The 21,482-nt window shown below is 45.9% G+C and overlaps 1 protein-coding gene across 2 annotated transcripts in view; it reads right to left on the bottom strand.

Moving 5' to 3' along the window:
* Nucleotides 1–21,482, bottom strand: part of SPOCK1 (SPARC (osteonectin), cwcv and kazal like domains proteoglycan 1) — a 425,520-nt gene that overhangs the window by 91,082 nt on the left and 312,956 nt on the right. For both annotated transcript variants that reach the window (XM_084884564.1, XM_084884565.1), the window contains one exon: nucleotides 17,077–17,203. In XM_084884564.1, coding sequence (XP_084740690.1) covers nucleotides 17,077–17,203 — 127 coding nt within the window. The remainder of the gene's footprint in view (nucleotides 1–17,076; nucleotides 17,204–21,482) is intronic.

The following is a 21,482-nucleotide window of genomic DNA, read 5'->3' as shown; positions in this document are numbered from 1 at the left end:
CAGGAGCTGGTTGGCCATGAGGAAGGTGAGATGCCAATCAGGCAGCTGAGTGAATGGTTCCAGCGGGCCATTCAGAAGCCATGGTATAAATGCACCATGCTATTATTATTCACTGCCTTTAAAACAGGAAAGATGAGTACTTCTTGACAAAAGACCAAAACCAAACAGCTCAGCAAAATCTAGGTTCAGATCCACCTGTGTGACACGTACAAAGGCAGGGATTTTCAAAGAATAACCCATTTTGTAAGTGTCATTTCTTCATCTGTGAAAATGAGGACAGTTATTTCACCCAGGTTGTTAGGACAAGACTTGGTGGTGAGCAGCAACCAGCCAAGGATGGCACCAGGCACGGGGTAGGCACTATGCTTGCCTGATCGGCCCCATTCCCAAGAGCCCGCCGGTCAGGAGCCCGGTAAAGTCAGCCGTGGCTCCCCATTCTTATCATTAGCTATTATTCTCCATAGGTTGATGGAAACTTTATTGAGGAAAAAAGCCTGAGAAATTCCAAAGCAATACAGTAATACTGTTTTGAGTGACTGAAATAGCAGGTCAAGAAAAATGACAGCTACAGGGATAAAAATGTGGATCTATGAAACATGCAATCAAGAAAACCTGTGAGCTGTGAAAACCAAGTAACCTCAGGAACCTTTCCTCCCTCCCAACGCACCAGCTCCCCACAGAACAGAGAACATGGGTGGGCGGTGGGAGGGCAGAGAGAGCAGGAGCTGCTCCCATTGAAGAGGTGGAGTCACCCAGAAGACCGGACTTTGGGAGGCTGTGGGCGCTCTTGGCACCCAGGGCTGTGACAAGTCAGCTGTTTATATAATACAAAAATGGGGGTGCCCAAGCCTGCCCCATCCTCAGCCCCCACTGTCTGCAGTGGCCCCAAAATTGCTCAGTGGCCCAAGCCTGCTCCATCCTCAGCCCCCACTGTCTGCAGTGGCCCCAAAATTGCTCAGTGGCACGCTTTGCTCATTTTCCTTGGCTGAATACTGCAGCCTTTTCACACGGCTGAAATAAAACAGTGAATGCTGCCCAAGATAGAAAAAAACAAAAGCTTGCCCTGGCTGGTGTTGCTAAGTGGCTAGAGCATTTGGCCAACTCGCCGAAGGGTCGAGAGTTTGATTTCTGATCAAGGGTTCATACTTGGGTTGCAGGTTCCATCCCACGTCCTGGTCAGGGGTCAAGGTGCCTACCAAAGGCAACCAATCGATGTGTTTTTCTCATTTCATTGTTTCTCTCTCCATCGCTCTCTCTCTTTCACTCTCCTCTTGCCTACCTTCCACTCTCTCTAAAGATCAATGGGAAAAAGATTTCCTAGGGTGAGGATTGATTAAAAAAAAAATAGAAAATTAAATTTATAAAAGGCAGAAAATTAAACCAGGTTTCCATGACAAACACTCTGCATGAGGCTTTGGCAGGAAGCACCACAAAGAGGTGGTGCCAACAGGGTCAGTTGTCACCTACTGGATACCAAGCCCTGCAGGCCACTCAGAGCTGAGCCGGGGGCCATCCACTTTCCAGTTTGGGGAGGACAGTGTCCGCCAGAGGAGAGGAATTGGCACAGACACAGCTTCAGAAGGGACATTTCAACTACCTGGGGAAGGGCTGCTCATGACGCTTGTGAAACACTTATCACAGCAGCACACTGAGCTAAGAAATGGACGAGCTGGTCCAAGGCAGGGCCTGCAGACTGCAGCCACAGGGTTTCTTGAAAGTTAAGAAAAAAAATTCCATTTTCTCACCAATTTAACTGAATGCAACCCCTCCCAGGTTAATCTGAATCGGGTGGTTGTCACATCAACTTTGCTGAGTTGGGGTTTGACTGTGAACTTTGTAAGTCGTCAGGGTGATGTTATGGTGAAGTCTGGCTCCTCCACTTAGGAGCCGAGTCTCTCTTTCCTCATTATTTCAGGAAGGTGTTTAATACTGGTGTCCATTTTACAGATCTGTGTGAGAAGTAAGCATGGCCTTGTCGTACCATGGCATAGCACGGCGGGTGGCATGAGGTAAACACGTGGTGTGGTGTTGGTGCTGATGTTGGTGTGGATCACATCTAACAGTGGCTCACAGATGGGGGCTGGGTATGAGCCCAGGTGAGGAGACACAGACTGGCCCCTGAGAGGGGCCCTGGAGCCGGACCTGGTCTCTGGCCATATGATTAACAGGAGCTGCCTGTCCGAGAAGGAGCAGACTTAAGCCCAGTTATCTGTCCCCACTGCACACCTGGTGGGCTTGGTTAGGGTCACATTCCCTCCAGCCCAAAAGTGCTCAAGCCAGCAGCAAAGCTGATTACTTAGACCTCCCAGTGGTGTGTGCACCCTGACCTGATGTCCTAGCAAAGCTACTTACACTCTAGAGAGGGCAGCCAGCTCAGCGCACCTGCCTCAGTGCCTGTTCACCTACCAAGCACGTAAAAGAGGCTCACAAGCATTTGATGGTGAATGAATAGTGGAGTGAGGAGGAAGTGATGTCAGCATGAGTCAGGTCAAAGGTGAGCGCTCAACAACATTCCCACCTGCAGTGCTGTGAGGGCCTGTGTCCATGTCTAGTCATCCAGCCATCCAGCTCCACTAGACAAGCTCTGAAGGGTCATCCTTCCTCTGTCGTCCCCCACAGCACTCACCTTATCCATGACTCTACCACACTCCTTACCTGGCTGGCCTAGGCGACTGCCCAAGTTTACACATCTGTCTTCCCCAGAATCAGGGAACAAGTTGGGGACAGGACCAAAGTCTGGTGAGGCCTTGGTATATGGGGGGTGTGCCTGATGATATGAGAGGGTTCCAAGGCAAGCACCAAAAATGCTGAGGCCTTCCCCAACTCTGCAGACTTGGAGGTTTGAATGGGAATCAGCAAGTGGAACTGACACATGCAGAGCCAAAAGGTGAAGCAGCCTCTGCCAACCACGTGGCCTTCAGAGGTGCCAACCTCCTTGTTCCCTGTCACATCAGTCCCAGGGGCTGCATCAAACATGCCACTCACTCTTCGCTCACCAGCCCTGACTGCTGATTTTTGTCTCCCAGGTACTTACATGGTTTGCACAGAGATCCTTATCCCTCCCTCCCACCCAAGCAGCCTTTGAAAGGCCTTGAGGTCACTGGTCACCACAGGAGTCCTCTGCCATCCCAGTCACTCTCTGGGTGACTCTTCTGACTGCAGCCCAGTCAACTGAGACCTCTGCTTCTCAAAGAGATGCAGAAGAGCAACGCCAACAAATGAAAACCAGGTTCTGTACCTAAAGGGATATTAAAATCCAGGACACAGTTCAAGTGCAAAGGATTCTCCAGAAAGGAGACTCCAAAGTGATTGAGTGTTCAAGATAACTTCATCTTTTTGTCTTTCAATGTATGTTTACAGGAAAAACCTTTGAAAAACATCAACTCTATGTCCTGACATTACTCGGCCTAGTTGAGGCTGCAAAGTGGGATCTTCCTAAGTGATGGAGAACCCTGGCATCAAAAAAGAGAAACCTGGGGAGAATGTGCTAGCCTAGAGACACTCTACAGATCTGGTGTGTTGTTTTTTTTAAAAAAAAAAAAAAAAAAAACTTTTTAAAGCAGCTGTATTGAGTTATATTCTTATTACACAGAGCTATACATATCTGAAGGGTACAATTTCATAAAGCTCTGATAAGTATAAATACCCATTCATTCATAAAACCATCACTATTGTCAAGATAACTAACATATCTTCATCCCCTTTGCAATCCTGCCCCCTACAGGCCCACGGCCCCCAAGCAAACCACTGATTGGCTTTCTCCTTCCATCCCTACACTGGTTGAGTCCAAACTGGAACCAAGTGACCAACATTTAAAAAGATTAGCTTACATTTTCTAGGTCAATAAAACATATGTACTATTTTTGTCTGGCTTCCACTCAGCAAAGTTATTTTAATATTCATGTTGTTACATGCATTAGCAGTCCACTCCTTTTTATTTTGGGGAGTAGTCAGTTATATGAATATACCACATTTGTGTGTTCATTCACCTGGTGGACACTCAGGTTGTTTGCAGTGTTGAGATATCACAAATAAAGCTGCTGTGAGCATTTGTGAACAACTAATGGACTTTCATTTCTCTTGGGCAGGGGCCTAGAATTAGTATGACTTCATCATACTGTAATTTTAAAGAAATTTCTAAACTGTTTTCCACCATGGTTGGACCATTTTACATCCCCACCAGCAGTCTATGCGGGTTCCAGTTCTTCCACATGTTGGCCAACACCTAATATGATCAGCCTTTTAGAATTTAGACATTCTAGTGTAGTGGTTATAATTTGCATTTCCTCAATGACAAACAATGTTGAGAATTTTTTATGTGCTTATTTACCATCCACATATCATCTTTGAGATGTCTGCTCAAATCTCCTGCCCATATTTATTTGGTTGTTTGTTTACTTATTACTGAATTTAGAGAGTTCTTTATATATTCTGCACAAGAGTCCTGTATCAGATATATGATTTTCAAATATTTTCTCCTAGGCTTCATTTTTCATTTTCTTAGCAGTATCTTTCAAGGGCAAATTTGAAAAATAAGTATCTTTTTTAATATTTTATGCATCATGTTTTTAGTGTTGTATATAAGAAATACTTGCCTAACCCAAGGTCACAAAGACTTTTTACTGTTTTGTGTTTGTTTGTTTTCTGGAAGTTATACAGTTTTAGGTTTTATATTTTAGTTTATGAAGTATATATTTTTACAGCTTTACAAATTTATCACCTTTGTTTTTCCTGCAAATGTTAACTTTCTTCCTTCTTTCCACTAGTACTCATTTTATGCTTTCAACATTGGAGATAAGGTTAACAGGAGCTAGTTTCTCTACTCAATAAGTATAAATTTTTATTTAGGAAAATTTTTGAATATATGTCAAAGAGAGACATTAGTACAATGAATCTCCATAACATCAGTTCAACAATTTCAATATTTTGCCAGATTTGCTTGATTGTATGCTTTCAAGCTTTGCTAAATTATTTTAAAGCAAATCCCCTATGTTCTTCACAATATATCTCTTTAAGAATGTATTTTTCTTATTCAGCTACAATGCTGTTACCATATCTAATGTCAGTCCATCATCAATTTTTCTGAAAGTCCCCAAACACTTTTTTCTTTTTAAATGTTGGTCACTTGGTTCCAATTTGGACTCAACCAGTGTTCAAACCCCCCCCTAGTGATTTTCTCCCACTTCACCTCCCATGCAGAAACTGAGTCCATTTCCTGCACCTTCCCACCCCCAATCCATTCTATTCTGAATTTGTCTGTTTGCCTCTGTGTGGCCTCCTGTAATGGATTTCTCTACCCCTGCACATCCTGTAAATGGAAATTAGAGCTATAGGCTTGATTAGGTGTAGGTTTGACTCCTGGCAAAACTACTTCACACATCTACGAAGCACATGAATCACTGTGTGCTCCCCGCCCATGACACCGGAGGACAAACGACGCCTGCTGCCCACTTATGTGATTCTAAGATTCACCAGGGGGCTCAGGTGGAAACAGCCTGAGGTTCATCAACCTTTTGTCTAATTACTTCATCCTGTGTGATTGTTATCTCCACCAGCTATGTCATTAGAGGCTAACAGCAGTGATTCCCCAATTCTGTCATTACTTCTGCATTTGTTAGCTACACTCCTGTAAAGAATCCCCCTATTGAACAGGGCTTTGGGTTACCCAGAAATATGGTTTGAACAGACATAATATGTGTTTACTTGGTTTTAATTGCAAAATTTAGGATAAGAAGTTGGTGCTCTGGTTTGTGTCCTGTGGTGAAGGGTGTACATGTGTTTTTTTTTCCATTAAAATGCACTGTTAATGATTCTATTTCTCATTTCTAGAAATTCCAGATGGATCTGGTATTTCTGATAGTATATCATTCATTCATTATTTGAGTTTTAAACTGTCCTTTTAATAAACATTTGAACACTTGACTAATTTAAAATTCTGTACCTGAAAGTCCATCTCAAATTCTGGGGGGTCTCATTGTGCTGTTTACTGTCTGAGCTTCTCTTGCTCATGGTGGCTTATTTCCTTCTGTGCTTTAAGGAATTATAAGTCATTTTGTCAGGGTTTTGAGGGAAACCTGTGAAGTTTGAGTTAACTGTTCAGGCCTCCAAAGAGGACTTACACCTTCTTCTTCCAAGGAGCCTGCTGCATCCCCCTCCCAGAACCACTCTAAGTCCCTTAGCCGGCGTCAGGTCTACAAAGACTATAAACCGGAACCACATAGTGGTTCATAGCACAGCACAGTGCTGCTACCTGCTCTGATTGATTTACATCTGTGTCCTACATAGGTCATTAAATGTTTCGTGTACCACCTTTGTCCTATATGAAAAAGTGCAGGTTCTCCATTAAAACATTTTATAGGTGACCTTTCTCTCTCTAACCAGAGTCCAAGCTGAAATTGACAAGCATTCTTGACAGCTTTCTTTACTAACTGGTAGATTTTCTTTTTAAAAAAGTCAAGCTCACCCTTTAACTTAGGGCAAACACGATGAAGGTTTTAGACTTATGGGTGGGGTCTCAGCTCCAGATGCCCACCTGTAAGGACTTGAGACATTGTCTGCAGTGTGCAGGCACCTGTTACCCCAAAGCCTACTGGTTAGAGCAGCCCACCCTCTCCTTCTCCATCCCCTATCTGTGGTCAGTATCCACCCTGGTTTTCCCTCTCCCCATCCCCTCATCAGGGACGTCCCTTTCATCGCAAGCTCAGCTATTTGAAAGGACGTTTATTGTATCTAGGAGTTCTGTATCATAGTTTATCTACAGACAATTCCAATGCGGCACAATAAAGCCTCAGCAGAACTACGTAACCCAGTGCTACTGCAGCTCAGGGGGAAGAAATGGCCTCACTGGGCATGAAGAGCTCATGGAGGCGTCATTGAGATGATGTTTAGGCTGAGCCTTGAAGTTGAAATCCCCTGAATACTCCTTTTAGGTGGGGGCGGGGGGTGGATGTGGGTCAGAGGCTCAATCCATTCTATCAATGATACGGCCATTAAAATGCACAAGCCATAGATGACTTGGCTCAGTGGATAAAGCAGTTTGATCCTGCTCAAGGGCATATGCTTGGGTTGCAGGCTCAATCCCCAGTAGGGGGCGTGCAGGAGGAAGCTTATCAATGATTCTCTCTCATCATTGGTGTTTTTATCTCTCTCTCCCTCTCCCTTCCTCTCTGAAATCAATAAAAATATATATTTTTAAAAATGCACAAAAAGCAGTGTGTCCTCCCCACTCCACCATGCCAGGGGGATGGGCTGTGCTGGTGTGGTACAGGGGCCATGTGGCTGGTCTAGAGAGTGTCCAGCAGGAAACATGCAAGACAATGTGTGAGATGGAGCTGATCGTGCTCAGAACCACTTTGGGGGCATCCCACCCCCACTCACATAGTATCACCTATTGGTCTCACTACCGGGAAAGGAGAAATGAAATAAAACCATATGATCACTCTGGTCAGGCTCCCTGGTTCCCATAGCTCTGGTCTCTTGTCTGGCCGCCAAGTGCAGCCCGCCTTTGGGGATGTGCGGATTCCAAAGCATCCTCAGTGCCTTTGGATGAGAACTGGTCAAAGTTGCTCTTTCAGACACAGCATCTTCCCTGCTGCTGAAGGTCCGCTGTTCTGAGTAACTCCTGCACAGAGCCCGGCGTCTGAGGAAAACCACCCTTGGACAAACAGCATTTCGGTTCCATGTAAATATTCCAAAAGGTTTCATTTGGTTTATAAATAAAAAACAGCAACAAAAATGACAACTTGCTCTGGGAAAAGCGAGAGGATCATTAACGCCATTTCTCTCACTATGCAGTTTCTATGTCAATTCTTGTAAAGGCGAACTCAGCTAATATTCCCTCATTCCCTTATATAACCTACAGGTCCTAGTCTTGCGCCCATAAAACGAGACAGCTTCTGTGAGCACTGTCCAGATCTGGTGATGAAAGGTTCTCTGCGATAATGTCCCACGGAGGTCTGACTGTGCCCTTTTGAGCAGTGTGCCAAGAGGGAATATTCTATTTGTTTCTTTTAAAGAAAAACAAAAGCAACACGATCACGAGCTTAATGAAGCCTGTTTGTAATGACTTAATTAGATTTTTAGCACTGTGCATATTCATTCTGGCCAGGGACCTCTCTGTCTTCCACAGCATTGGTCGGAGAGATCTCGTGTGCACTGCAATCTCACCTGATCCTTAATTTCATCTCCTTGATGAGGTGAGGCTGAGCATCACTGTGCTCAGGTAATTGCTTTATCAAATGGTTTAATTGTGCATTCAACAGAACCGACAGCAAGGAGGTTATTCTTCCTAATGTGTTTTTAACAAAAGCGTTAACTAATTACATGGCATTCTACTCAGGGCATTTAAGAAAACGAAATGAAAACCTATTCTTCAAATCTTGGTTAAATGCATGTTTGCATATAGGACATGGAAATAAGTGGTAGAATAATTAGCTGAATTGCTTTCTGCTGCTCTAACTTCATAGCTAATCTGCATGTTGAAAGAAGTCTGTACAAATTCTGCATTTTCACCACGGACGGTGTTTGAACATCTGCGCGTTCTGAAAATGTCACAATAACCATTCTGCCTGAAAGTTTATCCTTGGGAGCCAAAAAGACTATGTTCCAAGAAGAAATAAATGCTTAATAGAACCAACGACAGATGTGCCCCACGATCAGAAAGAAATATTTCAACATCCAAATGTTTTTTGTTTTTTAAATTCGGAATTAAAACGATGCTGAATCTACTGTATTTTAGATGAACTTTCTCTTTAAATGGGTAATTAATACATCTGCTACACACTGGTCATACATGCCCCTCGATGCTTGTCATTCGGAGAAACGGCATGCCTTATAGGTCCAAGCCAGCATCATTTGCCTTAGGGCCTTTCATGAGGCTAGTCAACAGTATTTTATGTTTTAGGTGATTATGTTTTTAAAATTCTCCTCAGTCCAGGAAATACTGTTTCCCTTCCTCTTATTCTGGTAAAAAAAAAAAAAAAAAAAAATACTACCCTGAATCACACAGTAAAGGCTAAGGGTTAAGAGGGTGACCATGGTCTTTGATTAAAGGATTAACACATGATTCAGAAAGAGACCATTAGAAACCATTCCTGGCATTGAGACACAGACTCTGGCAAATCTCTTTGGAGTTTCTAGGTTAGGAGCACATGAATGTGGGGCTGTCAAAATCCATATTCTCCGCCAAGGGGAGAAAGCCTCTTTACAGAAGGAAGGCACGCACCAAGCAGAGACAGAGAAATGAGAGACAGAAGGAATGGATGTTGTCAACACTGAATGCCCCCTTCTTTCCCGGGGGCCTGCCTTCCCCAGTGTGCTTTCTAGCTTTATGTGCCAGTAAATCTTCGCTTTGGAATTCAGCTAAGTTTGGGTTATATTTCTGTCACTTGAAATCAAAAGCATCCTGATGGCACAGCTGGCACGTTGCATTCTTCTTCAGACGGCTTTTCACTCATGGAAAGAAAGGCTGTGATTCTAAGCCAGACAGACCCAGTTCAAGCAGCTGTTCTGCTACTCATGAGCTGCACTGACCTTGGAAAGGCTGTGTATCTTCCGTTTCCTCATCCTTAGGACTAATGACAGACCTACCTCATGGCTTTGTTGTGAGAATTAGAGGGGATAGAGGAAATAAAATACACTTGGCACTTAGCGCACTGTCATAGTACCTAATGTGTGTTCAGTCATTAAGTACTGTTGCTATCATTAAAATTATTATTATGATGGGGACTGCTAAATATCCCCAATATCCACTCTATTCTCCCTTTAATAACATAACTCTCAAATTTAGTTGGGCACATAGGTTCTCAGTATAAAAAAACTACATCTTCCAGCTTCCCTTGCAACTTGGGGTAACCTCGTGATTAAGTAGTACTCAGTAAGATGTGGGCCGAAGTGCCCATGGTGACTTCTGGACAGTGCCTTTTTCCTCTCTCCCTACCTGCTGCCCTCCTTCCCTCCCTTCCTTCTTTCCTTCCTTCCCACTGGTAGAACACAACAGCCATCTTGGACCCAGACACAGAAGCTTCACAATTCCAATTGCTGAGAGTGATCGGAGCTAAAAGGATCCTGGTCACTGACAGTCTACAGGCAGTGTATCTGCTCTGGGCTGTTTGTCTTTGGAATATCTACTTGAGAGATAAATAAAACTTTATCCTGTTTAAGATTCTGTTTCATTTGGGCTTTTGTTATAGCAAACAGAACCTATAATAATACACAATTAATATTTTAAATATTATTTATACTTGTTCTTTCCAAAAACCCCATGAAGAAGAAGAAAAGGATGATAATGAAACTAGGGTAATAACTCTGTTGAAACAAATAGTTGAGGGTTTTCATAGTATGACTACCAGCTCTCATTATCAAATAATATTTGGCTACCCTAGGCTGAGGGAAGGAGGTTGAAAATGAACAAGCCCTCAGGGGAAAAGGCAAGGTTGGGGTATCAGCCATGGGAGATTTGTCCTCAAATCCCAAACGGTTTAATGTATGAAACAAAAGTGCTTAGCATTGGTTAGATGATACTGAGTATTTCCCCAAAGTCCTAGTACCTCTTTTGTTGGCTTTTTCTAAATAACAAAAAATCAAAAGAATGAAATCTACTACCTGACTTGTGCTCTGTGGACACAGAACGCCATTCTCCTACTGCCTGAGAGCACAGGGATGCATTGGGACTTTTGCTACTTCCTGTCCCTCACAGGACTGCTCAGACCAGAGCACCAGTGACTCCCCAAACCGCTGCTAGTCCTCTCAACCCTGGGTGGTTATATTGCCATTGTTCCCCACTCTCCTGGGCACATGTGCAAATGCAAGCCTCCTGCCTACCCTTTCCAGTCACTTCATTTCCTGCTTCTCAGAAGCCAGGCCCTCACCCATGAGCCATCTGCAAGTGGAGACAATTCTCACCCAGCAGGTTCTATGGAAGCCGAGCTGTCTACAAATATCCCTGGAAATATACTGACAGCCTCAACTCTGCCAAAAAAAAAGAAAAAAAAAAAGCAAAGAGCAGCCACACATAAAGCCCTCCCACGCCTGTCACAGTCACGGGGCCCCGGAAGTCTGGGGGTGGGGGATGGAGAAATCATACTGAGCTGGAAGCTAACCCGAGACGCCTTACAAATCCATGCCCTGGACTTGCTCTAACCAGAGCATGGATTTGTAAGCCTGCTCATGGGAAATGCGGCCAACAGAGACTCCGTTTGCCAAGAACTTCAAACATGACCTTTACTTGGTAGCCATTGTTGGAAACTATTAAGATGACTCTGGAAATAATATAATTTGCAGCGACAACATGTCGAAAGAAATGCCAGCCCTGTAGAGTGAACCCCTCCTCCCCCAGCCCGCTGCGTGCACACGCAGAAGAGCATTTTCCTCCGCAGCAGTTCTTAACTGCATCTCTCCTCTGTGTCTAGACACAAACGAGCCATTTGCTAATTGTTTAACTCCGATTAAGGAAGTAAACGTTGTGGGGAGGGGCGGGAGAAGACGTGTATTTGCATGCTTATTTTCTAATTACCAACAGCCAGGCTAATGGCCGAGAACAGGGCTGGTTCTCAGGGCTCCAGCTGTCTGTCCTCTGAGAGCCCCCTTCTTCAGAGGTCGGGATGGGCACCCTGGGCTTCTGGGTGGGAAATGAGCAATCCTGGCCCTCACACCTGAGCTGTGGTTGGGTGGGTGGAGATGGGGAAAGACAATGAAGTCCTCTTGAAAGAGACCTGGCAGTGAGAGACCAGTGGGGCCGGGGCTGAAGCAGCAGGGACCTCCACCCCTGCTCCTCTGAGCTTCCAGGACCCCAGCACCTCTCCTGGTCTGCTCACACTTCCCAGAACAGCTTTCCCTCTGGAGAGAAGGCTAAAACTGCCCACCTGAAGTCTGGGCTGGCCAGATTCTAGTCAGCAGCAGCAACTTCCGCTGCTTACAGGCAAAATTAGAAGTTGGCAGCCAGGACCCCAGAGCTTCCATCTCTCCGTGTGGCTAATGGGAGAGAAAGGCAAGGCGTTCCCAGATGACAGGTCCCAGCTGGTTCCCATGGAGGCCACAAGCTGTTGGCAGGCGGATTCGAAAGTCCCACCAGGACTGGGACGGTGAAGAAGCCCTTCTGCTGAGCTCAGAGATGACATAACTTTCTATATTTAAATTCAGCCCCGAGATCAGCTCCGGTTTCCTGAGTGCCTCTTTAGACTGTTTTCAATTCATCTCTGCAAACGTGATGCAAATCCTGGCCTGGCTCCCCTCACAGGCTCCTCACAGTCACCCTGCCTCTAGGCCTGCCCCCAACCTCGGCCACTGTGCAGTCAGTGTAGGTCCATTAAAAATATAAATGCCTAATAGCGTCCCTGAAGCTCTTAGTGTCAAGTCCAACTCCTCATGTGGCTTTCGGGGCCCTGTAGAAAGGGACCCCGATTTCTTTTCTAGCCTCATTTCTGTAGCTAGTCAACTACCTGCCCCCAATCCACACGGGACCCCACCACAATGACACTGTCATGGTTCCCTCGAGGGAACATGCTTCCTTTCATCTCATCAGCCCCCTTTTCCTTGGGATGAATGAGCTGCCCTACCTTCTCCTTGACTCTTCCTCTGGTTGATTCCTTTCAGCCTTAAGATTTCAACTGAATCATCACTTCCTCTAGGAAGAATCACCATTTCTTCTAGAAGACCACGGGAGATGAGGGAGCCCTGCTCTGTGTCCTGCAGCACCCCAAGTGCCCCTATTCCGATGAAAAGAGATTGCCTTTCAACTTGTCCAATTTCTTTGAAAGTAGCATGAAAATGGGGACTTTTTCTCTTTTGCCCCTTATCACATCCTCAGTACTCAGTGCAATGCATGACACAGAGTAAGGCAGACTCAACCACCATGTACTGAGTGTCTGGACTACCTACTTCATTTTTCCTGGCAGGAGAATGTGACATCGGGGACAGTTAAATGACCAGAGTGATCCTTACTGCTAGAATCAACGCCAAGTGGCAGCATCTCTGTCACATTCTCAGGCCGGCTGCGGCACTAGCCTACACTTCTCTATTCCCAGCGGGGGGTTTCTGTTCCTTATCTTTTATGGGTTATACTTTATAGAGCCTCAATAAACATTTATTGCCATGTAACATATACTCCTTCATCTCAGTACTGTGCGTTCTGATCCACTTTACCTCTCATCCTGGGGGAGTCACGGGGCTCTGAATGGTGGCTGGTGCCGGTCCTGGAAAAACCCTGGTACTGACTGAGGGTCCTAAAACATCCCCCAGTTCCAGAAGCAGAAGGAAAGCTAGTATGATGAGACCCAAGGACAAAGAGTGGCATCGAGGACAGAGCTGGGGCTCAGGCTCCCTCCTGCTCCTGATGGTGCTCCCGCGGCCTCTGGACCATCTGTGAAAGGGCAAACACGGCGTCTGGGAACTATGATCATTTATTACAGGCGCCAGGTCCTTGCTGATGGGACTGGGCTGCAATATACTTCTGCCAACACGAACTCTTGTGAATCTGACATAATATCCAATCGCCACGCGTCATGGTCTCATCTGTCCTTTGCTTCCTGACCCCACGGACACAGAAAAGTTCCTAACTGTAAAGGATGGAAAGGTGTTTCTTCATTGATAGTTAACTCATTTACTCTTTTAACTGACCACTGACTGGTGGTCCTCAAAAGCTTTGTCTGTGAGATTAAAATGTCCCCTTAAACTTCCATAATGAAGTGGTCATGGATTTAGGGGCAATAACGAAATCACCCAATAAGAAACCCAACCAGAGGAAACACTTCCCCTTGGAAGGAAGCCACATTGGATGCCATGGGAGTTAGAACTGTCCCGGGCTTCTGAGGTCTGGAGCAGTCAGTGGATGCCTTTTGACCAAGTCGTATTTGATTCATTACTTTAGGTAAAAGAGAATGCCAACCTAGAAGTTCATAAAAGACAGAAACTAGAGGACTAATACCAAAACCCAACACCAACAGTGTTTTCCACTGCAATGCCTTCCCTCCGTCACCTTCCCCACTTTTTAACTTCAAACAGAAGTGGGTGAGATCCAGACAGGAGATATGGATGCCACTGTCTTCGGCTCTTTGGGCCTCAGCATACCCATATGGAGAATGGGGAGAAGGACACTACGGTTTCTGATGAGAAGGCTTTAGGTTTTTTCTTTTGCTTCAGGAACAGACGGCAGCGAGCAGGCCTTGGAATTTGAGGACTCAGGCTGGTGTAGGAATTCAAGGACACTAGAGGAACAGCAGGCTATGCAAGGAGGGCCTTCGAGGGCTCTGCCCTTCTGGAAGTCACTGCTCTTTAAAGGATTCAGGAGTCACTGCAAAGGACTCTTCCACATCTTGACCTGCCTCTTACACAAGCCATTTAACAGTATCTGTAAATAGGCAGCCTCTTTAACACAAAAAGCCAACTTTGCAGCCCAGACTGAGGGGGCCCTGACCAGTGAGACTTTCCAAAGACATTCCCTGGGCAACTGACAGTATTTGAAGCCACGTCTGATGGGTTCCACGTCTGATGGGTTCCACGTCTGATGGGTTCCACGTCTGATGGGTTCCACGTCTGATGGGTTACCCTTGCTCCTTGTAGCTCAGGGGCCATAGGACGCTGGCATTCTAAGCTCCTTCTGTGAACGAGGGACAGGCAAGCAGGCAGGGTTTTGCTGGGGCTTGATGCTTGACATGCCGCTTGCCCAAACAGCCCTCATCACTCACTGACATTTCATGGCTCGTCCCCAATCACAGGCTGGAGGGTCAGACAGTTTACTCCAGAGCTGGAGGGAATAATTTGAGCAGCACATGCTGGATCTTCACAGAGAGAACCACTGCAAGGAGCCTCTGACTCTCTGCCTGAACCCCAGGCTGGGTGTTTAGCTAAGCAACTTGGCTCCTTGATGGGGATGGCTTATTTTTCTCAATCGCTAAGCCCTCATCAGTCCATTCACTCAAATCCCTAATGGGTTGCACAGACCAGAATCTTGCTTTTCCTTCTCAGCTAGTGTCCCTGGTGGTCCAGTCTTGTCCATGATTTAATTAAGCACCCACTGTGTGCTATGTCTTGGGAAGCACCCACTATGTGTTGTGTCCTGTGTCTAGTTAAGGTGGTAACTGACATGGTGTCTCCCTCTAGGATCTCGCGTTCTTAGGGCAGACATGGGCAAGAAGACACTTGTACAGTAACAAATGTTCCATGAGCCTGGCATTCCTCAACTGTCTGCTCACCGTCAGCTTTGGCTAAATGTCTCCTCCCTGTCCACCTTACTTCATGTGCCTCTCCAGAGCCTCACCGTTAGTCACGCTGGTATCTCTCAGTTCTTCAAGCACATCATCCTGCCTGAGAACTTTGACTCATGCTATTTCTCTCTCTGGAACATCCCACCCCCCCCACCTCGGTTTTAAGGTCACCCACTCAGAGAGGCCTTCCCTCGCCATCCCCTATAACACAGGCCTCTCTTGCTCTCACTCTCAGCGCTAAGCTCATTTCCTTTTCAATACTAACCCAAATTTGAAATTACTCATTTGCTTGTTTTCTGACTTTTTCTGACTTATCTTTTGTGTCTCCTCTACCAGACTATAACCTCCGATGGTGTCTGTCTCGTTCCCACTGCCCCTCACCATGGTCTGCACAGTGCCCGGAACAGCTCACTACTGAACAAATGAAGGGAGGGTTTTTCTATGGTAAGTGATTATGGAATAGAAAAGCCAAAGGCTAGAGGGCTTTGTTAGTAACGACGAAGGGTCTGCTTAGTTCTAGCAGCAAGAGGAAAACCATCCAAGCATGGTAAGCGGGGGAGACACATGACCACATGACAGACATTTAGTACAGAATTACACAGCCCCTTCAATCATGTGGAAATGGACTTTGAGGGCAGGGGAAGGGAAAACTAGAGGTAAACAGATTTATTAGGAGGCACCTGTGAAAACTGAAGACCTCCCTACCCAGTGTAGTTCCTGGATCAGCAGCAGGTACCTCACCTGGTGTGTGTTAGAAATGCAGGCTCTCAGGCCACATGCCAGCCCTACTGCATCATCACTGCGCTTCAGCAGCGCCCCGGGAGGCTGTGCACACCTGGGAGCTGGGCTGCAGGTGAGAGACCATGGTGGCCGGATCTATCTTTGGAGTGGGGGACAGAACTGATTCATCAATGCCCCCCGTAAATCCAGTCAGTGCCCCTCGTAAATCAAATCTTCCAAAGCACCAGGTTGGGGCTGACTTATGTTTGTTGACTACAAGAACAAATAAGCAAACTCTTGTCCATTCTGTAGTTTCCTTTTCTTTAACTCAGTATCCCAGTGAGACTACCCATTCCCCACACAAATGGGCAACTTTACCCCCCAAGGAGAGAGTCCGAAGTTCTGAGAAGGAAGTGTTGCTTCCTTCCTCCTTTCTTCTGATAACATCCCTTCCCCCGCTGCTCGGAGGGCCTATTGCAGGAGCCCAAATGAAATGCCCCTCATCTGTGAGACTTTCCCTGTCCTACCCAGGAGAACAAATAGATCCACTGGGTCCCTGTTTCCCTTTTCTATGAAACACCTTTTGTTTCCATAGGCCTGCGTTACAATGGCCCGTCCCACACTTGCCCTCCCCATTACACTGCAAGCCCCTGAGGTTCTGAGAACGGAACAATGGCCGGAGCCCCAGGGCCTGGTGCAGGGCTGGATGACATCTAGATGTGCCAGAGACACAGCAGAAGCGTGTGTTGATGTCACACTCCTCCCGTCACCGTGCTGTCCTCTGGGCAGCATCCAGGGCTGCCCTCATGTCTTTGTTCTTATTAGCCGAGCTGAGCTACAAGGCTTGCATCTTTGGCACAGCTTGCTCTCTCTCACCGTTCCCAGGAAGCTCCCCTGGGTTAACCTCAGGATCACATCCACTCTCAGAATCCCCTTCCCCTTGGCCCTTGACCCCATCTCCCTCACACCAGGACACAGGGGGTAATATTCCTATCTCACTTGTCTCTTTGACAGTCTGCTCACGTGGAAGCTTCTCAAGGACAAGGCCCCATGTCACAAGGAGCTTCACACGGCGAAGCCAGTCTGGGCATGGAGACCCGTCAGAACCAGCAGATATGGAGTATTTCTCACAACAAAGGAGACAAAGGTGACTGACCTTGGATGTGTAGGTGTGGCCATCAGAGCCACAGACCATGGCCGACTGTGCGGTGGGGCAGGGCTTGCACTTGACCAGATTCGAAGGTCCTGCCCAGTGTTTGTGGGCCACAGTCCCCTTCTTTTGCCTGAGGATGGAAAAAAGAGGAGATAAGTAAATGAAAGCTCCCATACTCATGGTTCTTTCCTCCAAGTACCTGGATAAAGACCAAATAACTAAAAGGGCTGGCCAAGAAGTCAGCACTTCCGTTCGTCCCAACTCACTGGTGGGGGCAGGAGACTGACTGCTCCAAAAGCCTAGGTCCAACCCACCAGATGGACCGGAAAGGCGATGTGGCCATTAAAATGTTGTAAAACATCACTTCCTGATGTGAAAAGCCACTGGCAATACATCACAAAGAACAAGGAAGGAGTGTGGCTCCATCCGCTCACCAGCCCCCAGCGCAGGGCGTATCACAGGTGCCTGGAAACAGCACCCAAGGCCTCGGACTCCTCCGGGGCTGACCAGCAGCTTTCCAGCGGGATGACACACAGATGGCTCAGCAAGCATCTCCACTAGAACTGCATCTCCAAACGCAGCCAATGACTTCATTCACAGCTGTGGAAAACCATCTCTGGATACATTTTGAAGCAATTTTAGTCCAGCTTCCAATGTGCCATTAGATAGAGGCTCTGAGATTATGTCACTTTCAAGTACAAAAATAACCACAATTCTAGTCTTTCATGCCAGTTCCAGCCTCCCATCGTCACCTTTGTCATAACGATACATGGTGCTGGTAGGATGGCTTGTGTCCACAGAAGGAGCCCCATCCCTTCTCACAAACCACTGGAAGAAAGGCTGCGGAGACCGCCACCCTGATTCTCTTACTTGAAACTGCTAGGAGTGACTCTCATCACCATGGGCCTGTGTTTTGGGTAAGGACAAGTGTCTGTGGACTGTCAGGCTATGACTGTACCCTTGAAGTGCTTTACACAGATAGTCCTGAATGACTGTTAATGCTTAGGCTCTGGAGTTGGAAAACACCTCTCTGTCTGAAATAAATTCATCTATTATTTGCATTTCTAAATGGATATGAGGTTTCCTATTATCCTTTGCCAAACACTATGTAGACTTCCAGGTTTGTTCCGGACTACTGAAGAAGGCAGGGTGGGTGATGGGACTCTGAGCAGCAGCCAAGTAGGCTGCCAGCATAGGTTAATCTTAGAGGACACGATTCCCTCGGCAGAACACCACACATTTGTCATCATTCTCACAGCAGATTGTCTGACATGGATAATGAATCAGAAATAGAGGCAGAAGCTGTGGCGTCTAGCAGCTCTCTCCTGGGTCGGTCCACAGCTACAAGTCCACAGCTGAAACGATTCTTGTTATGAACTCCCAGGAAGGGGCTATGAAGTTCAAAGAGGGGGCAGCTTTGCTGGAGCAGACACAGGCACGTGCAATGATGCCCCAGAGGAAAGACGCCTGAAGGAGCTTAGCCAAAGGCAGTAGAGAGAGAAGTGGACACTTGAGCCAACAGCTTGGAGGAAAGATGGAACCAGCTATTAATCACCAGTTAATGACAGGTCATCCCTGCTTGGACCTGAGCCTCACCATTAAGTTTACTGGCCAATGCTTACTAATGGGCCTGGTACATCCTGGATACTCAATATATCCCTGTTGGTGAGTGGGTGGGTCCCTGAGGGCTGACCCAGTGTGGCTACTTAGCAGTTAATGACCAAATCACAGCCTGTTGGGACCAGAAAATACCTTAGAACCAATCCAGTGCAGCAACTGTATTTTATACCTAAAGAATCAGACATAGCTGGGGAATGACCTGCCTGGTATCACACAGAAATATGGCAAAGTTACTTTCTAGACATTTGTCAGACTGGGGTATCCTGGAAATGACTGTGCTTCTTTGGGACTATTTTTTTTTCTTAATAGTTTAAAAAATGATTTTGAGAGAGAAGAGGAGAGGAGAGGAGAGGAGAGGAGAGGAGAGGAGAGGAGAGGAGAGGAGAGGAGAGGAGAGGAGAGGAGAGAGGAGAGAAAGTGAGAGTGAGAGAGTAAAACATCCATCAGCTGCCTCCTACATGTTTCCCACCGGGGATCAAGCCCACAACCTGGGCATGTGCCCTGACCAGGAATTAAACCAACAATCTTTCAGTGCACAGAACAAAGTCCAACCAACTGAGCCACACTGGTCAAGGCCCTGTGAGACTGTTAACTCCCTATTTTGGCATCTGTACTTTCATCACCAGGGCTCCATTTTGTAAGTAAGTTTTTGAAACACTGTCCTGGCATTAAACCAGCAAAGCAATAAGTTCCCATATCCAAGGTCAAGTGTTTGTGAACTATGCCAGAGGAATCATGCTTGACAACCTCCTATGATGCCTTGAGGACTAGAAGTACAAAGGCCAACCTATTCGGAAATTGCCCAGATTTAATGAAACAAGCATAACTGCTCTAGCAGGGCAAACCCGGGTGTTCCTTACCTCACTAGAACCCTAGTAGAGATGGCAACCAAACCTGTGGTCTCTGTCCAGAGGCCAAATTATGTAACTATAATCAAGTACACGTGAGACCATGGAGTACAACTTCCCTGGTTATTATGTATATATTCCAATCTCCACAATTCAGTGTGAACCATAAAAAATAACCAACCCAGTTGAGGCAAGGGACTCAGCCTTCTGACTCTAAGATATTTCACTTCTTGAGTCAATGAAGAGTGAAATCCGATAAAAGTATCTTGATGGGATTGCTATTCCCAATGTCACAGACATTCATCAGTGGGAGTGACACAAACAATTTGGTCTGGAAGGAAGGTTCTGCCATCCTTTCCATCAGCCATGGAGCCCTAACTCCACCCCAGTCTGGCTGGTGCCGGGAGCAGCCACACCTCCCACCTTGCTGACAGCACTGCACAGGAAATCCCCACCTACCCAATCCCCAAGATGGAGAGAAGACAATCAGTGATCACTGGCATTTCTTATTCTCTTTGGTTCAGCTGCTTATTCGCAATCTTTTTTTAAAGTCTACCAAAATAACCAGCATTTATGATTGTAAAGCAGAGTGATGATTCTTAAATACAAATCTGCTAATGTGACCCCCACGCTCAAAATCTTCATCTTCTCCGCAGCTTCTGGAGCATAGGCTAAGCTCCTAATTTTAGTATTAAACTGACTGAGTCTACTTTGTAGGGTCATTGAATGCTCTGCCTTATTCTCCAACACACACACACACACACACACACACACACACATACACACACACACGCACGCACACTTGAGTCAATAAAGAGTGAAATATGTCTCTTACACGTGCCATGCAAATCCAAGTCTATATAACTTAGCAAATGTTCTCTATCTTCATAGCAAAGCCTATCCCTTGTTTTAGTTTCAAATTGACTGTCTTCCATGCAATCTCTCCTGCTCCTGTGAGCCCTATCCCAAGTAGAATTAACCATGACATTATTTGTTCAACAGTGCACCACGTTCAGACCCAACTGTGACATTCACCGCAGCACAAGGCAGTTCTTTTCATGTCTAGTTTCATCAATACACTGTGCACTTCTCAAGGGTAGCAGCTGGGCTGTAATCATTTTTGTGCTCCTGGTACTTAGAAACAAGATTGACCCTTGAGATACAAGGCTTTGCTCAGTGAAATAAGTGAATTTATTCACTTGGACTTTAGAACTTCTCCTTTCATTTCTGCAAATCATTAGCACTGGCTAGAGGGCAAAAATAGAATGTTAAGTAACAAGAATTCAACAGGCTCTTATTTCCAGAAATCCTAACTCAGACTTAAAACAACAGTTAGCAAAGTTTCTAAAGACAACTGAGGAGTGATAGAAGGGCTCCCCGATGCATCCCAGAGCTGACGGAGCCTTTCCTACTCCGCAGACATCAGGCTGCCTCCAGAGCTGCAGGTTCCAAACTGCCAACAGGTACTAATGTTTTTGTATTCAAAAATAAGAAATCTGAATTCCTAGGAATTCCACAGAATTACTGAAATAATACGTTTTTTTTTCCTGCATTCTTCACAACCTTTTATTTATGTCTTTATAATAAATATTACATTTAGAAATATTTATAAAGAAATGTAGCCTGGAGTGAGAAGTCAAACCCTGGACATTGTCAGCAAGCATTACTGGATCGTACTTAAATAATGTGACATTTGGATTTTCTAGCAAGTTAACAGCATTGCGCAGAATCACATGTTGATATTGTCAATTTAAAGACTTACTTCATTCTAACACTGTTCTCTGGAACACCACACAGAGGATTCCTACAAAGTATAGTATGCAAATAAATGCATTAATATTCATTTTATTTACAGGAGCAATTAATTCATCACTGGCAGCAGACTGGACCACACACACGCTAATAAGATGGCAACAGCAACAAGCAAGACTGACCAGATCA

Source organism: Pipistrellus hanaki (assembly GCF_964339955.1).
Source record: "Pipistrellus hanaki genome assembly, chromosome: 5".
Classification (NCBI taxonomy): Eukaryota; Metazoa; Chordata; class Mammalia; order Chiroptera; family Vespertilionidae; genus Pipistrellus; species Pipistrellus hanaki.
The sequence above is the reverse complement of the archived record's forward strand: the minus strand, read 5'-3'. Positions and strand labels throughout refer to the sequence as shown.